Raw genomic sequence first — 21,938 nt, forward strand, 5'->3', positions numbered from 1 at the left:
TAGAGTTTGTTTAAACCAGTATATAAGTTTGTGGAGAATTTGCATGCTTACTTTGTTGAGTCTTCTAATCCATGAACATGATGTATGTCTCTCCATTTATGTAATTCTTTGATTTACTTTATCAGTAGTTGTCACCATATAAATCCTGTACATGTTTTATTCATTTTATGTATATATTTAATACTTACGTATTGAATTTTTGAGGGATTGTAAAGGGGTACTGAAATTTTTTCCATGTGTTCATTGCTTACACACAAAAATACAAAGAATTTGGGGGTATTTAATCTGATATCCTGAGACCTTGATGACTAGTTCTAAGAGGATCTTTTTGTAGTTTCCTTGGGATTTTCTATATAGACCATCATGTTATCAGCACGTAGAAACAGTTGTATTTCTTCCATTCTGACTTGTATGCCATTTATTTCCTTTTCTTGCTTTATTCCAGTGGCTAAAACTTCTAGCACTATGTTGAAGACATTGCTGCAATGGATTTATTTCATTCTTTTTAATGGCTGGGTAATATTCCATTGTATATATGTACCGTATCTTCTTATCCATTCCTCTAAAAGTATGTCACATTCTTAAGTAGATTCAACATCATAAATTTGTCATTGCTAATATTAATATGATTTTAAAATACCATCTGATTTTTAAAAACTAGAGAACCTGGTTTTGTAGTTCATGTGGAAAAAAAAAGCAAGAATAAACAGGAAAATTCTTAAAAACCGAATTTAATCAATTGCAGTAATTAAAACTGTATGGTACCTGCATATGAAGAAATAAATAGATGAGTGAAAGAGAAAACCCAGAAACAGAGCCAAATGCATAAGGGGATTTAATATATGATAAAGATGGTATTTCCAACCAAAGAGTAAAATGTGAATTCTTCAGTAGATGAAGTTGGGAAATCCAGCTGATATATTTATAAATTTATAGTCCTCCCTCCTATGAGTTCAAAATAATTTCCAGATGAATAGAAGATTGAAACAAAAATACTAAACCATAGAAATGCTAAGGAATATATGGGAATCTTAAAAATATTCTTGAAAGTAGAGACCTACGTATGACAAAAAACAGTGATAAAAGATCTATTTAACTATGAAAAAACTTTTTTTGTCATGGCAAACATATCATAAATAATGTTAGGGTGAAAATATTGACATGGACAGTACAGCTCCTCTTATAATATAAAGAGGTAATTTTCCTAAAGAGTTCCTTTGTATAGATGCAGACATTCTCAACAAAATTCTAGCAAACAGAATACAACAACACACTTAAAGAATCATACACCATGATCAAGTGGAATTTATCCCAGGGATGCAAGGATTTTTCAACATCCACAAATCAATCAATATGATACACCATATAAGTCGTTTCAGTCATGTCCGACTCTGTGTGACCCCATAGACGGCAGCCCACCAGGCTCCCCCATCCCTGGGATTCTCCAGGCAAGAACACTGGAGTGGGCTGCCATTTCCTTCTCCAAGGCATGAAAGTGAAAAGTGAAAGGGAAGTCGCTCAGTCGTGTCCGACTCTTCGCAACCCCTTGGACTGCAGCCCACCAGGCTCCTCCATCCGTGGGATTTTCCAGCCAAGAGTACTGGAGTGGGGTGCCATCGCCTTCTCTGATCAATAAACTGAAAGATAAAAACCATATAATCGTCTCAATAGATATAGAGAAAGCTTCTGGCAAAATCAACACCTACTTATGATAAAATCTCTCCAGAAAGTAGGCATAGAATAAACCTCAGTTCAGTTCAGTTCAGTCGCTCAGTCGTGTCCCCTTTTGCAACCCCATCAACCACAGCACGCCAGGCCTCCCTGTCCATTACCCAGTCCCAAAGTTCACCCAAACTCATGTCCATTGTGTCGGTGATACCAACCAACCGTCTCATCCTGTGTCGTCCCCTTCTCCTCCTGCCTTCAGTCTTTTCCAGAATCAGGGTCTTTTCAGATAAGTCAGCTCTTTGCATCAGTTGACCAAAGTATTGGAGTTTCAGCTTCAGCATCAGTCCTTCCAATGAACACCCAGGACTGACCTCCTTTAGGATGGACTGGTTGGACCTCCTTGCAATCCAAGGGACTCTCAAGAGTCTTCTCCAACACCACAGTTCAAAAGCATCAATTCTTCAGCGCTCAGCTTTCTTTATAGTCCAACTCTCACATCTATACATGACTACTGGAAAAACCATAGCCTTGACTAGATGGACCTACCCCAACATAATAAAGGTATAACAAACTCACAGCAAACATTATTCTCAATGATGAAAAACTGAAAGCATTTCCTCTAAGATCAAGAACAAGATAAGGGTACCTACTCTCTCCAATATTACTCAATATAGTTTTGAAAGTCCTAGCCATAGCAATCAGAGAAGCAAAATATGAAATTAAAAGAAGCCAGATTGTAAAAGAAAAGTAAAGCTCACTGTTTGCAGATGACATAACTCTATACATAGAAAACCGTAAAGATTCTGCCAGAAAATTACTAGAGCTAATCAATGAATATAGTAAAGTCACAGGATATAAAATTAATACACAGAAATCCCTTGCATTCCTATACACTAACAATGAAAAATCAGAAACAGAATTAAAGAAACAATCCCATTCACCACTCGCTTTCACTTTTCACTTTCATGCATTGGAGAAGGAAATGGCAACCCACTCCAGTGTTCTTGCCTGGAGAGTCCCAGGGAAGGGGGAGCCTGGTGGGCTGCCGTCTATGGGGTCGCACAGAGTCGGACACGACTGAAGTAACTTAGCAGCAGCAGGAATCAACCTACCTAAATAGACAAAAGATCTATATGCAGAAAACTATAAGACACTGATAAATCCAAGATGGTGCAAACAGATGGAGAGATATTCCATGTTCTTAGATTGGAAGAATCAATATTGTGAAAATGACTGTACTACCCAAAGCAATCACACAGATTCAGTGCAATCCCTATCAAACTACCAATGATATTTTTATATCATTGGTATCATTATCTATCAGAACTAGAACAAAAAATTTCACAATTTGTATGGAAACACAAAAGACCGCAAATAGCCACAGCAATCTTGAGAAGGAAAAATGGAGATGGAGGAATCAACTTCCTGACTTCAGATTATACTACAAAGCTACAGTCATTAAGGCTGTATGGTACTAGCACAAAAACAGAAATATAGGCCAGTGGAATAAGATAGATAAGCTTAAGATAGATAGAATAGATAGATAGATATAGATAGATAGATAGAATAAGATAGATAAGCCCGGAGATAAACCTACACACATTTGGGCACCTTCTTTTTTACAAAGGAGACAAGAACATACGATGGAGAAAGGACAGCCTCTTCTGTAAGTGGTGCTAGGAAAACCCGACAGTTACATGTAAAAGAATGAAACTAGAACACTTCCTAACATAATACACAAAAACAAAAGTGGATTAAAGACTGAAACTTAAGGCCAGAAACTATAAAACTGTCAGAGGAAAACATAGGTAGTACACTCTTTGACATAAATTATGGCAAGGTCCTCTTTGACCCACCTGTTAGAGTAATGGAAATAAAAACAAAAATTAAAAAATTGGACCTAACTAGACTTAAAAGCTTTTGCACAGCAAAGGAAACAATAAACAAGATTAAAAGACAACCCTCAGAATGGAAGAAAATAATAGCAAATGAAACTGACAAAGGATTAATCTCCAGAATATATAGGCAATTCATACAGTTCAATATTAGAAAAACAAACAACCCAGTCAAAAAAATATCTTCTTCTCCAAAGAAGACATACAGATGGCCAATAAACACATGAAAAGATGCTGAACATCACTAATTATTCAGTTCAGTTCAGTCGCTTAGTTTTGTCCGACTCTGCAACCCCATGAATTGCAGCACGCCAGGCCTCCCTGTCCATCACCAACTCCTGGAGTTTACCTAAACTCATGTCCATCGAGTCAGTGATGCCATCCAGCCATGTCATCCTCTGTCGTCCCCTTGTCCTCCTGCCCCCAATCCCTCCCAGCATCAGGATCTTTTCCAATGAGTCAGCTCTTCACATCAGGTGGCCAAAGTATTGGAGTTTCAGCTTCTGCATCAGTCCTTCCAATGAACACCCAGGACTGATCTCCTTTAGGATAGACTGGTTGGATCTCCTTGCAGTCCAAGGGACTCTCAAGAGTCTTCTCCAACACCATAGTTCAAAAGCATCAATTCTTCAGTGCTCAGCTTTCTTTATAGTCCAACTCTCACATCCGTATATGACCACTGAAAAAACCATAGCCTTGACTAAACGGAGCTTTGTTGGCAAAGTAATGTCTCTGCTTTTTAACGTGCTATCTAGGTTGGTCATAACTTTCCTTATTAGAGAAATGCAAATCAAAACTACAATGAGGTATCACCTCACACCATTCAGAATGGCCATCATCAAAAAATCTACAATCAATGCTGGAAAGGATGTAGAGAAAAGGGAACCCTCCTATACTGTTGGTGGGGGTGTAAACTGATAGAGCCATTACGGAGAACAGTATGGAGATTTCTTAAAAAAACTAGAAATTACCATATGACCCAGTAACCCACTCCTGGGCCTATACCCTGAGAGAACCATAAATTGAAAAAGCCTGTACCCCAGTGTTCACAGCAGCACCATTTACAGTAGCCAGGACATGGATGCAACCTAGATGTCCACTGACAGTTGAATGGATAAAGATGTGGTGTATTTATACAATGGAATATTAACCATAAAAAAGAATGAATTTGAGTCAGTTCTAGTGAGGTGGACAGAGTGAAGTAAGTCAGAAAGAGAAAAACAAAGATCATATATTCACACACATATGGAATCTAGAAAAATTGTATTGATTAACCTATTTGCAGGGAAGGAATGGAGATGCAGGTGTAGAGGATGGGCTTGTGGACACAGCGGGGGAGGAAGAGAAGGGGACGAAAGGAGAAAGTAGAATCAGCATATATACACCACCAGGTGTAAGGCGGACAGCTGGTGAAAAGTTGCTGTGCAGCAGACGGAGCCCAGCCTGTTGCTCTGGGATGACCTGGAGGAACGGGCTGGGGAGGTGGGGAGGGCAGGGAGGAAGGGGATAGATGCATAATTATGGCTGGTTCACGTTGCTGTATGACAGAAACCAACACAACACTGTAAAAGGTAAAAAAACAAATATACGTAAACAGGCTACTGGCTGAAAATGTTATAGTAAATTTAACATACTAATGTGGTGTTAAATAACCATTAATATGGTAATTATAAGAAAGGAATCTTTAATTTTAAAAAAATCTTTCTTTACAAGTAAACTCTATATAATTTTGAATTTAAAAAATCTGTGTTCTAAGAAAAAAAGTGTAAAGAGTTCCTTCAAACTGACAAGAATAAACCAACTACCCAGTAGAGAAATGGGCAAAGAATATAATAATTCAAAGAAAAGAAAATTGCTTAACCTCACTTATAATAAAAGAACCACAAATGGATGCCAATTTGTGGGCATCTGATGGTCAGAGGTTTTAAAAATAATAATAACATAGCATGTTGGAGAAGAAATGGGAAGCAGGAACCTTTATAAATTGCTCATGGGAGTTTAAATTGTGCAAACTTTCATGGAGTAGCCACATTACCTTTGGCCTAGGACTTATGCATCTGAGAATTTACCCTAAAAATAATCTTACAAATAAGAGAAATCATATTTATCCAAAGATAATGTATCACAGCAATTTTCCATGTTCAGTGATTACAAACATTCTAAATGTCTATCAGTAGAGGATTATTATATATATATTTTTCATACAGTAGAATACTATACACCTGCTAGAAGTAATAAGGCAGTTTCATACGAACTAATACTGAAAGATACCTAAGATATTAACTCAAAAAGACAAGTTTGAAGAAAATATGTATCAGATCAGATCAGTCGCTCAGTTGTGTCTGACTCTTTGCGACCCCATGAATCGCAGCACACCAGGCCTCCCTGTCCATCACCAACTCCCGGAGTTCACTCAGACTCATGTCCATCGAGTCAGTGATGCCATCCAGCCATCTCATCCTCTGTCATCCCCCTTCTCCTCCTGCCCCAATCTCTCCCAGCATCAGAGTCTTTTCCAATGAGTCAACTCTTCACATGAGGTGGCCAAAGTACTGGAGTTTCAGCTTTAGCATCATTCCTTCCAAAGAAATCCCAGGGCTGATCTCCTTCAGAATGGACTGGTTGGGTCTCCTTGCAGTCCAAGGGACTCTCAAGAGTCTTCTCCAACACCACAGTTCAAAAGCATCAATTCTTTGGCGCTCAGCCTTCTTCACAGTCCAACTCTCACATCCATACATGACCACAGGAAAAACCATAGCCTTGACTAGACAAACCTTTGTTGGCAAAGGAATGTCTCTGCTTTTGAATATGCTATCTAGGTTGGTTATAACTTTCCTTCCAAGGAGTAAGCGTCTTTTAATTTCATGGCTGCAGTCACTATCTGTAGTGATTTTGGAGCCCAGAAAAATAAAGTCTGACACTGTTTCCACTGTTTCCCCATCTATTTCCCATGAAGTGATGGGACCGGATGCCATGATCTCCGTTTTCTGAATGTTGAGCTTTAAGCCAACTTTTTCACTCTCCACTTTCACCTTCATCAAGAGGCTTTTGAGTTCCTCTTCACTTTCTGCCTAAGGGTGGTGTCATCTGCATATCTGAGGTTATTGATATTTCTCCCGGCAATCTTGATTCCAGCTTGTGTTTCTTCCAGCCCAGCATTTCTCATGATGTACTCTGCATATAAGTTAAATAAACAGGGTGACAATATACAGCCTTGACGTACTCCTTTTCCTGTTTGGAACCAGTCTGTTGTTCCATGTCCAGTTCTAACTGTTGCTTCCTGACCTGCATACAAATTTCTCAAGAGGCAGATCAGGTGGTCTGGTATTCCCATCTCTTTCAGAATTTTCCACAGTTGATTGTGATCCACACAGTCAAAGGCTTTGGCATAGTCAATAAAGCAGAAATAGATGCTTTTCTGGAACTCTCTTCCTTTTTCGATGATCCAGAGGATGTTGGCAATTTGATCTCTGGTTCCTCTGCCTTTTCTAAAACCAGCTTGAACATCAGGAAGTTCATGGTTTACATATTGCTGAAGCCTGGCTTGGAGAATTTTGAGCATTACTTTACTAGCGTGTGAGATGACTGCAGTTGTGCGGTAGTTTGAGCATTCTTTGGCATTGGAATGAAAACTGACCTTTTCCAGTCCTGTGGCCACTGCTGAGTTTTCCAAATTTGCTGGCATATTGAGTGCAGCACTTTCACAGCATCATCTTTCAGGATTTGGAATAACTCAACTGGAATTCCATCACCTCCACTAGCTTTGTTTGCAAAATATGTATAGTATGCTATAATTTTTAAAGAGTATCTATGTATACGTAGAAAGTCTATGGGAGGAATACAAAACACTGTTAAGAGTAGCTGGCAGGGGAGAGGCTCTCAGTGGGACTGGGAACCTGCAGGACAGTCTCGGGATGGAAGTTTCCTTATATATGCTCTACTTTTACTGTGAACCCTTGTAAGTTTTGGGTTTCATGTCATGTGAAAGGATTACCTATTCAAAGTACCAAGTAGTTTTTTAAATGTTTAAGAAAGAACCTCAAGCAAGAGACAGAGAAAGTCCTTGTTCTGTGAGCTGACTAAATATCCAAGGGAATTGTTGTTCGGTCGCTCAGTTGTGTCTCATTCTTTGCAACCCCACGGACTGCAGCACACCAGGCTTCCCTCTCCCTCACTATCTCCCGGAGTTTGTTCAAACTCATGTTCATTGAGTCGATGAGGCCATCCGACTATCTCATCCTCTGTAGCCCCCTTCTCCTCCCACCTTCAGTCTTTCCCAGCATCAGGGTCTTTTCCAATGAATGAGTTCTCTTCCCATCAGGGGCCAAAGTATTGGAGTTTCAGCTTCAGCATCAGTCCTTCCAGTGAATATTCAGGACTGATCTCCTTAGGATGGACTCATTTGATCTCCTTGCTGTCCAAGGGACTCTCGAGAGTCTTCTCCAACACCACAGTTCAAAAGCATCAGTTCTTCGGTGCTCAGCCTTCTTTGGGACACATGAACCAGCATCCCGGAGAAGTCTGACTTTGTACTTCTCCAGAAATAAGCACTTATAGTATGAAATTCCAAGGTGAAAAGTGTTAGAGACACACTTTTCTTCTGTGGCAGAGGGAAGGACAATCTGGGAATAAACAGTTGCTGAGAAGAGACCTGTGAGTCCTCTCCAGGCAGACATTAGGATTATGAATGCCAAGAGAGAGCAGTTGGGAGCTGGTGAGCGGCCCCAGGCCCTCCCCCGTGTCTGACATGCTCTGCCTTCTTGTCACTAGAAAGCCATGTTCCACTGCCCACCGCACTCCCTCCAGCCTGGGCCTCATTCAGGGAACCCAGCAGGTGTCTGGCCTTCTGGAATCTGGAGGCAGTGCCCAAGATGCCCAGCCACCTGACCAGGGACCCCACCCACCTGTGACTCCAAGCCGCTCTTGCAGTTTACAGGGTGTCAGGTATCTTTCTTGATCCCTGATCATCCCCAGAGCATCAGATATCAAGGACCATCCTATTCCTGGGTCAGCTGGAGTCTATATCCTGAGTTCAAGCCTCACTTCTCATTTAACCCTCACGTCCTGTGAGTGATGGTGAAGGCATTGGGGTAATTGTAATCTCAGTCATCTTTAAGGGTTCTCTGTTTTTCTCTCTTGGTATCTGTCCATCTTCAAATCACAGTTCCCACTGGATCCTCAGAACAACTACTACATAGGACAAATCTGGTCCCCAGTTTTCAAGTGACAGAAAGATATATATACAAAGGTTTGTTTTCCAAGGACTTTTCTCTTGGTAGCTCCCATTAACCTCATATAGGCAATGAACGTTTTACTAATGCAGATATAAAAGATGAGAATATTGAAGAAGCAACTGGTAAATAATGAACTTTGGAACAAGAATGTGTGGGCTTGACTCCTGACTCAAGGGATTCTTTACACTTATTTCTTGCAGTGCAAAGTGGGGATAATAATGTCTGTATCCTTGGCTACCATATAGGATTATTGTTAGGATTAAATAACTTTAGATTCTAAAGTTTCAAGAATTAGCATTCTAAGATTTCTCATTTCTCAACCTGTTCTATCATTTAAAGTTTTCCTTTATTTTGAAAATGTTTTACAACCAGGAGAGAGTACTACTGTAATGGACCTGATGCATCCATCACTCTCTTCAACAGTGATTAGTACAAGGCCAGCCTTGTCTCAGCAATGATGCTGCCCACTCCTCCCCCTTTGGCTTTATTGACCAGATTTTAAAATGATGAACTATGTTCCTAGCATCCCTAAAAGGTGACTCATGGGTTATCTGGGGTTTTAAAGAATCTTATTGGGGATTTATAAGATTTAAACACATTTGTTATGTTTCAACCTATTGTAGCCATGATTCTGTTTTAATTCTCAACTTAACCAGGGACATCCTAGGCTGGGTAGCTTCTGAATCTTTTTGCTGTAACTCTAGAAATCATTAACACTTTGTTTGCTTTTATGATGTGACAAGATGTTCTGGACTCAACTTACACATTTGCTGTATCAGACCTTCCTCCAAGAAAGCCTGATTCCTTTAGGCGATGGTACATAGAGTTCATAATCTGATTCTGGGCATACTCATTCCTTCTAGGACGATCCTTGTTTCTAGGCCTGGCTAGGAAGTGTGTGGGGAGAAGGCAATGGCACCCCACTCCAGGACTCTTGCCTGGAAAATCCCATGGATGGAGGAGCCTGGTGGGCTGCAGTCCATGGAGTCGCTAAGAGTCAGACACGACTGAGTGACTTCACTTTCACTTTTCACTTTCCTGCATTGGAGAAGGAAATGGCAACCCACTCCAGTGTTCTTGCCTGGAGAAACCCAGGGAAGGGGGAGCCTGGTGGGCTTCCGTCTATGGGGTCGCACAGAGTTGGACACGACTGAAGTGATTTAGCAGTAGCAGCAGGAAGTGTGTGTGTGTGTGTGTGTGTGTGTGTGTATGGATGTAGGTAAAACATGGAGTTCATCCTGATACTCCCAGTTCATACTCAGGACTACAAAATTTTAACTTGATCTCATCAAGCTTACATTTATTTCTTCTTTCAACAAGAAACTCTTATTTTTCAGTAATATAAATATTATCACTCATTTGGTTTATCCCACAATATACATACAAAAGTCTCAGAATGACAACAATTAAAACACCATATCTTCATCAATAATATGATTACGGAAAACAATTTAGGGTATTGGGTGGGGGGATGAGGGATGGGGCAGTTCTTTTTATTAAGGTGTATCCCTCTAATGATATACAGCCAAATTGCCATGTTTGAGTTTCTCTATGTGTAGCTATACCAACCAACTGGACACATAGACTCATTTGCTACGCTTTCATTTTAGGAATTTCTTTAAGAAATATTGTGCCTTATTATTATGTCAAATACTGACATGTTTCAAAGCAAACCCACAAAACAAGATGTATTCAGTGTCCCTGTTCCCTCCACATTATTCTTCCCTTTCCCCCAGGTCCTTTAAATTTTATTTTATGCTTTATCCTTTTCTTGTCTTTTCAAAATATATATATATATATTTGCATTTGTTCTTCCTTTCTTAAATGATAGCATATTAAAGACACTTTTTCCTATCATGGTTTTTTTCACTTAACAGTAACCCTTGAGGTCACAACATGGGCATCATGCAGGATGTATTTCGAAAAGATTCCTAGAACTGAGACTGCTGGGCCAAAAAGTAAATGCACACTTCTTTTGATAGGTATTGCCACACTCCCCTCCACACAGGTGGATGTTACCATTTTCTACAGACACATTTTAATGTTAAAGCAAATGATTGAAGTATGTTATCTGTACTGAGAAAGGCTAAATGATTGCCCCAAAGGATCAGACCTGGGACCTGAACATTTGAAATGCCAACTAATGGTCTGGTGATCTGATGCACTGTCCCGTACATTCTCCCCATTTTACAGATGAGGAAAATGCATTACATGTAGGGAAGTGTTGCTGTTCAGTCGCTCAGTTGTGTCCTACACTCTGCGACCCCACCCTAAAGAATAAAAAAAGCTAGGACCTAAAACCCATGTCTCCTAACACCAAAATTAGGTCTCCTTTTAATGTGCAGTTTATTTATGATGAACTCAGTTTGATTATCTGTAGATGGGGAAGAAAAACATAATACTTAAGTAAGAAAAGTAATGAAATAATTATTGGGTAAATTCTTCCTCGGGTGTAGGAGAAATTCTTTGAGATATGGCTTCCCTCCTTTAGGTGACTAAGGATTCTGCAATTTGATTATGGTGTCAATTCACAATAACGACCTTATGGAGAGACAGAGAGCCGACCTTCCTTCCCCAGAGTCCAGAGTCTAGCACCTTGCAGAATCTCTCCCATTTCTTGCAGAGTGCTTTGCATTTCTGTGAACAAAGATGCTCTTATGCTATGTGAAACTGTGCAAACGGGTGTAGACAAAGATGTAATTTCCAGTGAATGAACAAGCCTCAGAGCACAAAGCCTTTTCTTTTTCTTTCCTCGAGTGACCCCGGGTTCTCCTTTGTGTTTGCTTTGTGACAGGTTGACTGACTTCTGTGCAGTTTGGGACGCCGGAGTTTTCCTTGTCTCTGCAGCCGGGAAGGGAGCCCCCTCTGGCGTTACGGAAAGGAGGCTGAATGAGGCAGAGACGGTGAGTGCCTGGCTCCCTGGCTCTGGGGCGGGGTGGGGGCAATTCTTGCCTCCTGCCCCTTCTCTTTGATGAGAGAAGTTTCTGGCTCTGAGGGACAGCTCCATCCTCCTCCCCAGAGTGGGCCACAGAGCCAGGCTGCAAGGCTGTCCTTGGCCGGAGGCTGACTTTGGGGAAGTACCATTCCTTTTCCTCCAGCAGACGTGGTGAGCCGGCATTAGTCCTGCATATTGTCCCGACTGTTCACCTCTTTTGAAAACTGGGGAACAGCTGTGTTTGTGACCTGCACCCCTCTTAGCCTGGCCTCTGCAACCCGGGAGCCTCCTGAATGACAGCACCAGCATATGCAGGGCCTTGTGAGAACCCTTTCTCTGGGCGGGCAGGGGGCCCTGGTGGATGGACAGCTGTCCAGGGCACAGTTCGTGGCTGAAGCTGACGTCACTGAAGCCACACCCTGTGTCCAGGGTCTGCATTGTTCCATTCTGGGATAAAATGCTGCTGCTCCTACTTCAATCTCCAGGCAGGAATGTCAGAGGAGGATGTGCAAAAATTAAGGGCTACAGTTTTAACCAAGGAGTAATTGGTACTGAACCACAAACAAGCAGCCTGGAGGCTTCTGGGCTGAGGGAGTCTGTCCTGGAAGCCTGAACAGAGAAGTGTTGCCCCATTCTTGAGTGTGGGTATCTCTGCCTCATTGCTCCAGTTCCCTTTCCTCCCAGAAAGAGTTGGGGATTTGGGCTGGGAGGATGCAGGCAGGGAGGGAGCTGGAAGTTAGGAACGGGATATGCTGATAACATGGATTTGGGCTCTGGACAAAATCCAGCTCTCCTTGCTTTGTGACTGTAGGAAAGTTTCAAGCCACTCTAGCTGTCTACATGGGGGTAATAAGGAATATCTTGTGGTCAAGATGAAACATAAAGGAGCCCTATACTGTGCCTGGCATATAGTAGGCTTAGAGTAGGTATTTAGTATATGAAAGTTATTACTTGTCATAGCAACAGTGGCTCGGATATACCTGTTTTATGAAGGTAGTTTCTGTGGGGGTTCTTCTAGATCTGCAGCTTGCCCTAGAACAGTGTCAGGTTTCAGGGACCACCTGGGAAATCCATCTGACCACAGGACTTTTTCACCTGATCGTTGTTACTGAAGACTGAACTTAAACATACTGGCAGTAGCAGGGGGACACCAGGGTTTTTTTGCTTTGTATTTGGAGGACTCTGGTTGCAAAAATAATGCATAGGTTATTATAACCGGCATGTTAGTATCTGTGGCACAGCATAGGAACAGACCCCAGGTGTGTGCAGAATCAGGGGCTGGTCCAGCTGTGGGTCGCTGTGCCCTCTCTCTTGGCACTTGCACCCTCCCTACTTTGTATCTCTGTGCTCCCTCCAAAGGCCCCTCCGCCCTCCTCGCTGGGCACACACACTCAGGGTTGCCCAACCAGATGCCTCCCTGAGGAACCCGCTTCTCTGATGACAGCAGTGTCCCTGTCCAGCGGTCCATCTGACTGGCAGCTGGAGTCCTACCCTGCCACAGCCTGCCTGATGCAGGGCAAACCTGTTCTAGTTCCTACCTCTGGACACTTCCAGTCTCATCTGCAAGCCCATATTAGTTCAGAGCTTTTATTTTTATAGTGCATTTGTTTAGATTAGTTGTGTCATTTGACTTTCATGAAAATTCTGTTATGAGGGCAAGGCTGGTGTCAGTCAGAGAAGGCAGTGGCACCCCACTCCAGTACTTTTGCCTGGAGAATCCCATGGACGGAGGAGCCTGGTAGGCTGCAGTCCATGGGGTCGCTAGAGTCAGACATGACTGAGCGACTTCACTTTCACTTTTCACTTTCATGCATTGGAGAAGGAAATGGCATTCCACTCCAGTGTTCTTGCCTGGAGAATCCCAGGGACGGCGGAGCCTGGTAGGCTGCCTTCTATGGGGTCACACAGAGTCGGACTCGACTGAAGTGACTTAGCAGCAGCAGCAGCAGCTGGTGACAGCATTCCCATTTGATTGATGGATAAACTGAGGCTCAAGAAGTTATTTCTCTAACATCCACAAAATGAATTCCCAACAGAGCTCATATTAGGACTCAGATGTCCTGAATTGTGAGCCATTTTTCTTGCTGGGATGCCACAGGGCCTCCTCCAGTCTGAGGCATCATGAAGGGTCAAAGGATCAGAGGACTTTCAGATTGACTGGGAAACTTAAAAAGAAGAAAACAAGAGTACACACATATGGCTACTGAGGGCCCAGGAAGTTCTGAGAGGAGGACTGAGCAGGCTCTTTAGAGGATGGTAACAGTCAGCCTTGCCTGAATCAGCCCTGGAGGGCTCCCTGGCTGCCCGCACTCGGCGTGTTCCTTGTAATCCTCTGCACGGCAATTCTGTGAAATGGGGCACATTGTTACCACGTTTTACTGGTGTCACAACAAGTGAAGGAGCGTGCTCAGCGCTCATGTCTGAGAAAGTGCCCTCACCAGGATGGAACCCCGGCCGTCCTGCAGCTCTGGGACCACACAGCTGGCCGATTGACTTCGGGGCTGCAGAGCATTCTCAGGGTGGGCTGGGCTGCACAGATGATTCTGAGCAGGACTCCAGCCAGGTTCTAGGTAGAAATCTGATTTTGTGTCTCTGCTTGGGACGCCTCAGATGAGTAAGTCGTCTGTCTGTCTGCCCTCCTCCTCTCTGGCTCTCCTCTTGTTCCGGGCCATAGCCATCTGGGGCCCACCCCAGCGTCTGCTCCCGCACATGGCCCCTCCATCCTCCCGCTCCGCCCTCCCGCTCCGCCCTCCCCCTCCGCCAGCGTGAGCACCTGCCCTGCTCAGACTAACCTCTCCCTCCCTCGGTGCCTCAGCTCCTGGGCCTGCCAGGCGCTCGGAGCAGACACCTGCCCTCTGACGCAGGCAGAGGAACCACCGTCCTCCGCAGGCCTTCGGTGTCTCAGACGGCGTCATTTGGTTAATTGCATTCACACCCCTCAGTCTCCCTGCCAGGTGCCGGGCCTTCTGCCTCCAGAAGCACTGCAGCGGGCCTCCCTGGCCATGGGGAGAGCAGGACCACGGCTGGGAGATGATCGGGGGCGGGCCGTGGGGCTTCACTGGGAACTCTCTCCCCAGGACCAACTCCGGGCCCCTGAGACAGTACCCATGCTTACCACCCTGTCCTGGGTGCTGAGGTGTGCAGGGCTGGGTGTGGAGCCACCGGTGACCGCAGAGAGAGCTGGTCGCCTCAGTGACGTGTGCCGTCTGCCTCATCTCTGTGGAGGCGATGCACTCACTTCCACACCGCCCCCCCACCCCAGCCTTTCTGCCGCCCTGCTGAACCCAACTGTATACCGGAGGTGGGGCTGCTGGGTTTGAGACAGCGTGTCACCCCGTGAGTTTCTGATTCTAACGGGAGGACTAGAGACTACAGCAGAGAGAGGCCCTGCCACACACAGGTGTGTACACTCACTGGGGGCGTTAACGCGGCTTTCCCCTCCACCGCTGGAGCCGGCCGTGTCTTGGCCTAAGCATCATAGCCAGCGCTCAGCCGCAGACCCCTAGACAAACAGCGCATCTCATAACGCAGGGAACGGCCGTCCCCTGTCTGTCCCACACGCCCTCCTCCACGCTCCTGTATTTTCACATCTCCAGCCTGCAGAAGCCTGCCAGGACGGCAGTTGGACCCAGACCAGTGTCTGAGTTGGATGTAAATGCAGAGGGCTGGAGGGAGGGGAGGGAACAGATGCCGCTCCCTCCTGCTGTCTTGGTCCTTTCCTCCCTGCGTCTCCCTGTTGTGTCAGATAGGAACCTTAAAAATGCAGCCAGGGATGTGCTATCCTTGGAATGTGAAAGTGAAAGTGAAGTCGCTCAGTCGTGTCTGACTCTTAGCAACCCCATGAACTGCAGCCTACCAGGCTCCTCCGTCAGTGGGATTTTCCAGGCAAGAGTACTGGAGTGGGGTGCCATTGCCTTGGAATATCAGCAGCTAGGCCAATACTGGCAGCAGGATGGAAGCCTCAGAAGAACGGACCTGGCTCCTTTGAGGTCGACTCCCACCTGGGGTGGTCGATGTCATGGGTCGTGGGGCCGCTGGTGGAAGAGGCTGGGTGAGCAGGGGCGGAATGGGGGTGGGGCAGTGGTCTCCAGGAGTTCCTAGCGCTTTGGGTCAGGACGCAGGGTTGAGGCAGGAGAGAGGGAAGCGAAGGCTGCTTTGGCTGCTCTGGAATCTCGCAGGAGCTGCCCTTCTGTCTGGTCCACGGTAGACTGCACTTGTGCAGATGACCGTACAATGAGACAGTAATGACTCCTTGGCCCCAGAGTAGGGTATGGTTATTAGCACAGGCATCGTGTGTTTTGTAGATCTATAAGACACATCTAGGGTTGAAAGTCCAGCTTGTCCAAAGCCATGTAGCAAAGCATTGCACCATCTGTCACTTGTGGGGAAGAAGAAATAACCAATAGCTTTTGAAAGTCAAGTTTGGGCCAGGCCTTGCGTTAGATGCTATCGTGGAGGTGGTTTAGTTGCTAAGTCGTGTCTGACTCTCGCCACCCCATGGACTGTCCATGCTCCTCTGTCCATGGGATTTCCCAGGCAAGAATACTGGAGTGGGTTACCATTTCCTTCTCCAGGGGATCTTCCCAACCCAGGGGTTGAACGTGGGTCTCCTGCATTGCAGGCCGGTTCTTTACCAACTGAGCTACAGGGGAAGCCCGTTAGATGCTATACAAATGCATTAGCACATTAATTCACTTAAAATGAATTAAATCAACTCATTTAATTAGTAGTCACAATAATATTGTAATAAATGTGTATTACCCATTCAAAGACAAGCAAACTAAGGCTCTGACTGAGAGAGAGGGTAAACGAATTGCTGAACCATGAGGTTAGAGAGAACCTCGGGTATGTGGCTCCCGAGTCTGCACCCCCTTCCTGAGCCAGACGGGTCACAGTACACCCCTTCCTCTTGAGGCTGCGGCTCGGAATTGCTGTCCGGCGTGTTTCCCCCGGGCTGCATGTTCCTAGTTGATCCTGTTCTGCCTTCATCTGGTGCTCATTTCTATGAAGAGCACAGGAAAGGAGAGGACGCCGCCCTCTGCCCCAAGAAGCTCACAGTCAGTGAAGGGGCTGGAGGCCCTTCCTCTTTCCCCACCCCAAGCTTCTCCAACAGCCTGCCTTCTCCCTGGCCCCCCACCCTTTTCTTTCCTGCTTGAGCTCATCCTGTGGTTTTCAAATGGCTTTAGAACCCTGGTCTGTTGAAACTGGGCCTGGAATCCCACAAAGAGAGGGTGGAGTAAGCAGCTTAACATGAGTGACATCGTGAGCAGATGGATCCAGATGGTAGCTCCTCAGATGGACAGGGGCCTGGCTCCAAACAGACAGCCCGCTCAGGGAGCCTGGGAATGCAGTGGTCGGTGACTGGAGTGCGGAAGCGGGGGTCCGGACAGAAGCTGACTAGGGCATAGCCCTCACCCTTCGGGGGAGCTGCTGAGAGACTGAGGTCTCAGGTTGCGCTTCCTGCAGCACCGTGTCTGCACAGCGTTTTGTAGCTTACTGCGGAGGCGGGGAGTGCGCAGACTGCGACTTGTTCTGGGTGGCATCCGAGGAGTTAGCCCAAAGTCTTTTTTAAAAACTCAATATTCAATATATTGATCCCCAAACCTAGTTTTTTCTTAAACCTTTCAACTGATAAACTTTACAATTCTTTTTATAAATCTCATAAATTTTAATAATCTGCTTGAGTCCATTAATAAACTTGAGTTCCTTTGAACATTTGAAGCTACGTTTATAAATTTAATCATTTATTTTCCTTATTGAAGTATCACCGTTTTCTAACAAAGTCTTCCAAGGTCTTACGTAGTTAATCCTTTTTTCTCATTGATGTTTTAAACAATAGTTTCATTGAGATAGAATTCACATACCATACGATTTACCATTATAAAGTATACAACTTGCGTATCAACTATACTTCAATTAAAAAATAAGTTTAAAAAATATTATGCACTGATTTTTAATATATTCACAGAGTTGGGCACTAATCACCACAGTTAATTTTAGAACATTTTCATTACCTTCTCCGTCCACCAAAGAATCTCCGTACCCATCAGCAGCCCCTTCTCCTCCGCCTGACCGTGGTCTTTCTCTCAAGGAGTGAGGGTTAGTCACTCAGTTGTGTCCAACTCTTTGCGATCCCATGGACTATAGCCCACTAGGTCCTCTGTCCATGGAGTTCTCCAGACAAGAATACTGGTTTGGTAGCCATTCTCTTCTCCAGGGCATCTTCCTGACCCAGGGGTCGAGCCCGGGTCTCCTGCATTGCAGGCAGATTTTTTACTATCTGAGCCACCAGGGAAGCTTGGTCTTCCTCTAGCCCTAGACAATCATCAGTCTATTTCCTACTTCTGGAAATTTGCCTATTTCAGACGTTTCATACTAATGGAATGGTACAATACATGGTCGTTTGTGTCTGGCTTCTTTTACTTAGCGTGATGTTCTCAAGGTTCAGCCGCATTGTAGCATGTCTCTCTGTATCATTCCTTTTTGGTGGTTAAATAATATTCCATGGTATATATAGATTTTATTTATCCATCCTCAGTTGATAGACGTTCAGGTTGTTTCCACTTTTTGTCTGTGATCAGCTATGCTGCTGTGCACATTTATGTACAAGTTCTCATGTGGACATATATCTGTAGTTCTTTGGTGTATACCCAGGAGTGGTTTGCTGGGGCATATAGTAATTCTGTGTTTCATGTTTTGAGGAACCCTAGGTCTTTTCATTGGAGAAGGCAATGGCAACCCACTCCAGTACTCTTGCCTGGAAAATCCCATGGACCGAGGAGCCTGGTGGGCTGCAGTCCATGGGGTCGCTAAGAGTCGGACACGACTGAGCGACTTCACTCTCACTTTTCACTTTCCTGCATTGGAGAAGGAAATGGCAACCCACTCCAGTGTTCTTGCCTGGAGAATCCCAGGGACGGGGGAGCCTGGTGGGCTGCGGTCTATGGGGTTGCACAGAGTCGGACACGACTGAAGCAACTTAGCAGCAGCAGGAGCAGGTCTTTTCATACTAAATCCAAGCCCCCTTTCAGGCCGTCTATCTCCAGTCTCTTATCTTTCCTTCGAACCCAGGTCCCTCCCCGCCCTCCCCGGACCTTGGGCTGCACCCTTGCACACACAGGATCATGTCCATAGGTTATGATCACTTTCCTCTCTAGCCTTTGCTGACAGGCTGTCAGCCAGCAGGGGGGCCAGCTCTGCCATCCTGCTTTCTTCTCCCCCACGTGGAGGGGGTGGAAGCTTCACAAGCCCTCTCTCCTCTCCCTCCAGCTGTGAAAAAGATGTGTGTCTAATTGCTGTGAAACTCTCTCCCTGAGGGTAGAAAATGGACATAAATGAGGAGCGGGCTCGAGGTACGGGGAGGTGGGGGCTCTTCTTCTTCTTCCTGGAGGTGGCAGAATTTCTCCCCCCACTGAGGGAAGGCTGTTTCCTGTGTCTCTTTAGCTGGTGTCTCCAAGCTGGAGGCTGTCTGCATACCCTACTTGTTAACTTCTGTTTCCTTTATAGTCTGTTTTACCTGTTAGTCTTTGTAAGGAGCCTGGTCAGAGCTCAGTTAACAGTGAGCAGTGGCAGTGAGTGGAGCCAGAATAATGGAAATTCACAGATATCCACACACCGTACCGAAGGCAGCCCCTGTGCAGCGTCTGACCAGCTCACAGGCAGCGGCACTGGCTACATTTGAGAGTTTTTTCCATTCCATGTGTGTTTCCTAGTGCTGCCTCTTGGAGGATGAGCGAGTAAGCAATGATAATAATGTGGAGAAAATGCACCGCCCCAGAGAACGTCAGAAAGCGGGCTCGGGTGGATTGCAGCACCGGTACAGTCCCTCCCAGCGTGTCCAGCAACTGTTGGCTTGTGCGGTGGGATGTCCAGGGTTGGACCGTGGACCTGGCCGCTTATACTTCGGGCTGCCTCTCTATACCAGACTAAGATATATTTCAGGTTCCAGTTGGCGTGGGGTTAAAGAGACAGGATAAGGCAGCCACCCCACTTCCTCTGTATTACATGTACAGGGATGTTCACTGAAGCATTGTGGTGATGGGGAAAAAATAAATAAAAATAACCCAAGATCCATTATAAGCGGAAGGTTAAAAGATTTTTGGTAGACCCACACAAATCAGCTACGCAAAATCATGCAGCGGGTCTCCCTGTCCAAGCGCTGTTCACTTAGTGTCCCAACCAGCTCTGCCCCCGCAATGAGGGGCCTGCACCTCCTGCCCAGAAGGGGGACACGTTCTGGGTGGGCACAGCCTTCATGAGCGGCCTGGTGGCTTGTGAGCAGCAAGGTGCCTGCCCATGCTCTGGGCCCCTGGCAGCCTGGAGGGAGCATGAGAAGTTCACCGGACACTCACGGTGGGCACCTCAAGGGAAAAAGACCTCTTCCCTCTTTCTCCTTTCCTGCCCCCTCCTTCCCTTGTTCCCAACTTAATAAATAGCCCAGTGGTTCAGGTTTCAACCAATAGATTAGTTCTGGGTGTTGGGCAGGAAACAGTTGTTTTCAGCCAAATCCTTAATCCTAAACCCAGGTGTCCCCCTCCGCCCCCTCCCCTGGTGGGAATCGGGGCCACCTGATATTGTTGTTCCCCATCCCCCACTCCTGCTGAGACCCCGTGACCTCAGGCAGGGCGAGGAGGGGCCAGACCTGCCGGTGCCCCTGCCACCAGGGGAACCCTCTCAATGGTTAAACACAGCCCCTCTCTCCTCCCAGATCGCTCCCTCTGACAATGCCAGGGAGCCAAGCATGCAACACAGCCACCGAGCAGATGGAGACCACCCTCCTCCAACCCTGAGAAGGGAGGAGGGGGAAGGGGGCTTGAATCCACATACAAGGTGTCCTTAGTTGTTGGAAAATCCTAGAAGACAACTGGTTGAACCCCACGCAGGGAGGAAGCGGGTCTCCACTCCTGGGCAGGGGAGAGGCAGATGAAGAAGCAGGCTGGTGAGTGCTTACTTAGGCTGTCAAGTCCTGGGGCCCCAGGAGGGTTCATGTAGTTACAGCCCCGAAAGGGAGAGGGGGAGGATTGCACGGGCAGCGAAACTTTGTGAAGATGCTGAGACTGTGGCCATCTTGGGGGGGTGAAGGGGAGATGTGAGGCGTCTGGCTTCACTGGGGATACTTGGGAGGAAGGCATGGAGCTCCTCCTGCGGCTTCCCATCGGTCTCGTCTTCCCCTCTGTCTTCCTCCTTCCTGCTTGGTGCTCTCTTTGGGAGAGGCTGGGGATCACCAGTATGGGGCACTTGAGTTTCCTAGGAAACCCATCCGGCCTTCAGATGCCTGTGAGTGGAGGGAGCACTCGGGCTGGGGTCACCATCTGTTGCCTGGTTCCTCCCTTGGCATAAGAGATGGAAGGAATCTGTGGACCCGTGGAAGGAGGGGAGCAGGGAGGAGGGTCCTCCACAGCGCCCTGGGCACCCCTCTGCAGAAGGTGACCTCAGAATCAGGGCAGCTGAGCTGAAACCCTCTGGATGTGGGTGCAGGGAGGCTGGGAACAGAAGAGACGGCCATTCAGGGGTTAATGCCTGGAGCCCCGAATCCCTAGTTCTGAGAATCTGTCTTCAGGATGGAGGGAACAGGGAGGCCCTGACTGAGATCAGAAAGATGCCCTGAAAGGGAGTAGGGGTGGATTTCAGGGAAAAAGGGGATGAGTGTGTCTGCTGAGCAGGGACGAGGTCTGTCTACTTCATGGGATGCTTAATAGATGTTATTAGGTTATTGCTGTTATTTTTATTACTCAAGTGTATGTTGTAACAACAGTTTTATTATATATGATTTAATCAAGAATTTCTAATACACTAATTCTTGATGGATGCATATCTCTCAATTAAGAGGAAGTATCTGATAAGATGGCTATTCACTCACTCCATGAATATTTATTGTACTGGATTGCTACTGAGGGAGACAAAGCATAGACTCAGGAAGTTCAGAGTCTGATGCAGGAGATGGATGAGGAACAACTAGTCTCACCGGCAGGAGGATATGTATGACCCCTGGAACAGAGCGTGCTGGGGGTACAGGGGAAATCGCAGCCCACTTTCAGTGGGAAGGTAGGGTCTGCACTGCAGAGGGGTTGCCACTGAGGGCCTCGGTGAGGAGGGGCGTTTGCACTGTAGAGAGGTAAGGGGTAGCGCTTCCAGCCTTCACGGAGGTGGCCGAAGGCCCAGCAACTACCTGGCTGGTCTGGGGGGCGGGGGGTGTGAGGCCCAGGC

At 46.0% G+C, this 21,938-nt stretch overlaps 1 protein-coding gene across 2 annotated transcripts in view; it reads left to right on the forward strand.

The window, feature by feature from the left end:
- NFASC (neurofascin) overlaps positions 1-21,938 on the forward strand; it is a 201,632-nt gene that overhangs the window by 90,019 nt on the left and 89,675 nt on the right. For both annotated transcript variants that reach the window (XM_070384557.1, XM_070384556.1), the window contains exon 2: positions 11,592-11,700. In XM_070384557.1, coding sequence (XP_070240658.1) covers positions 11,592-11,700 — 109 coding nt within the window. The remainder of the gene's footprint in view (positions 1-11,591; positions 11,701-21,938) is intronic.

This window comes from Bos mutus, chromosome 16 (assembly GCF_027580195.1).
Source record: "Bos mutus isolate GX-2022 chromosome 16, NWIPB_WYAK_1.1, whole genome shotgun sequence".
Classification (NCBI taxonomy): Eukaryota; Metazoa; Chordata; class Mammalia; order Artiodactyla; family Bovidae; genus Bos; species Bos mutus.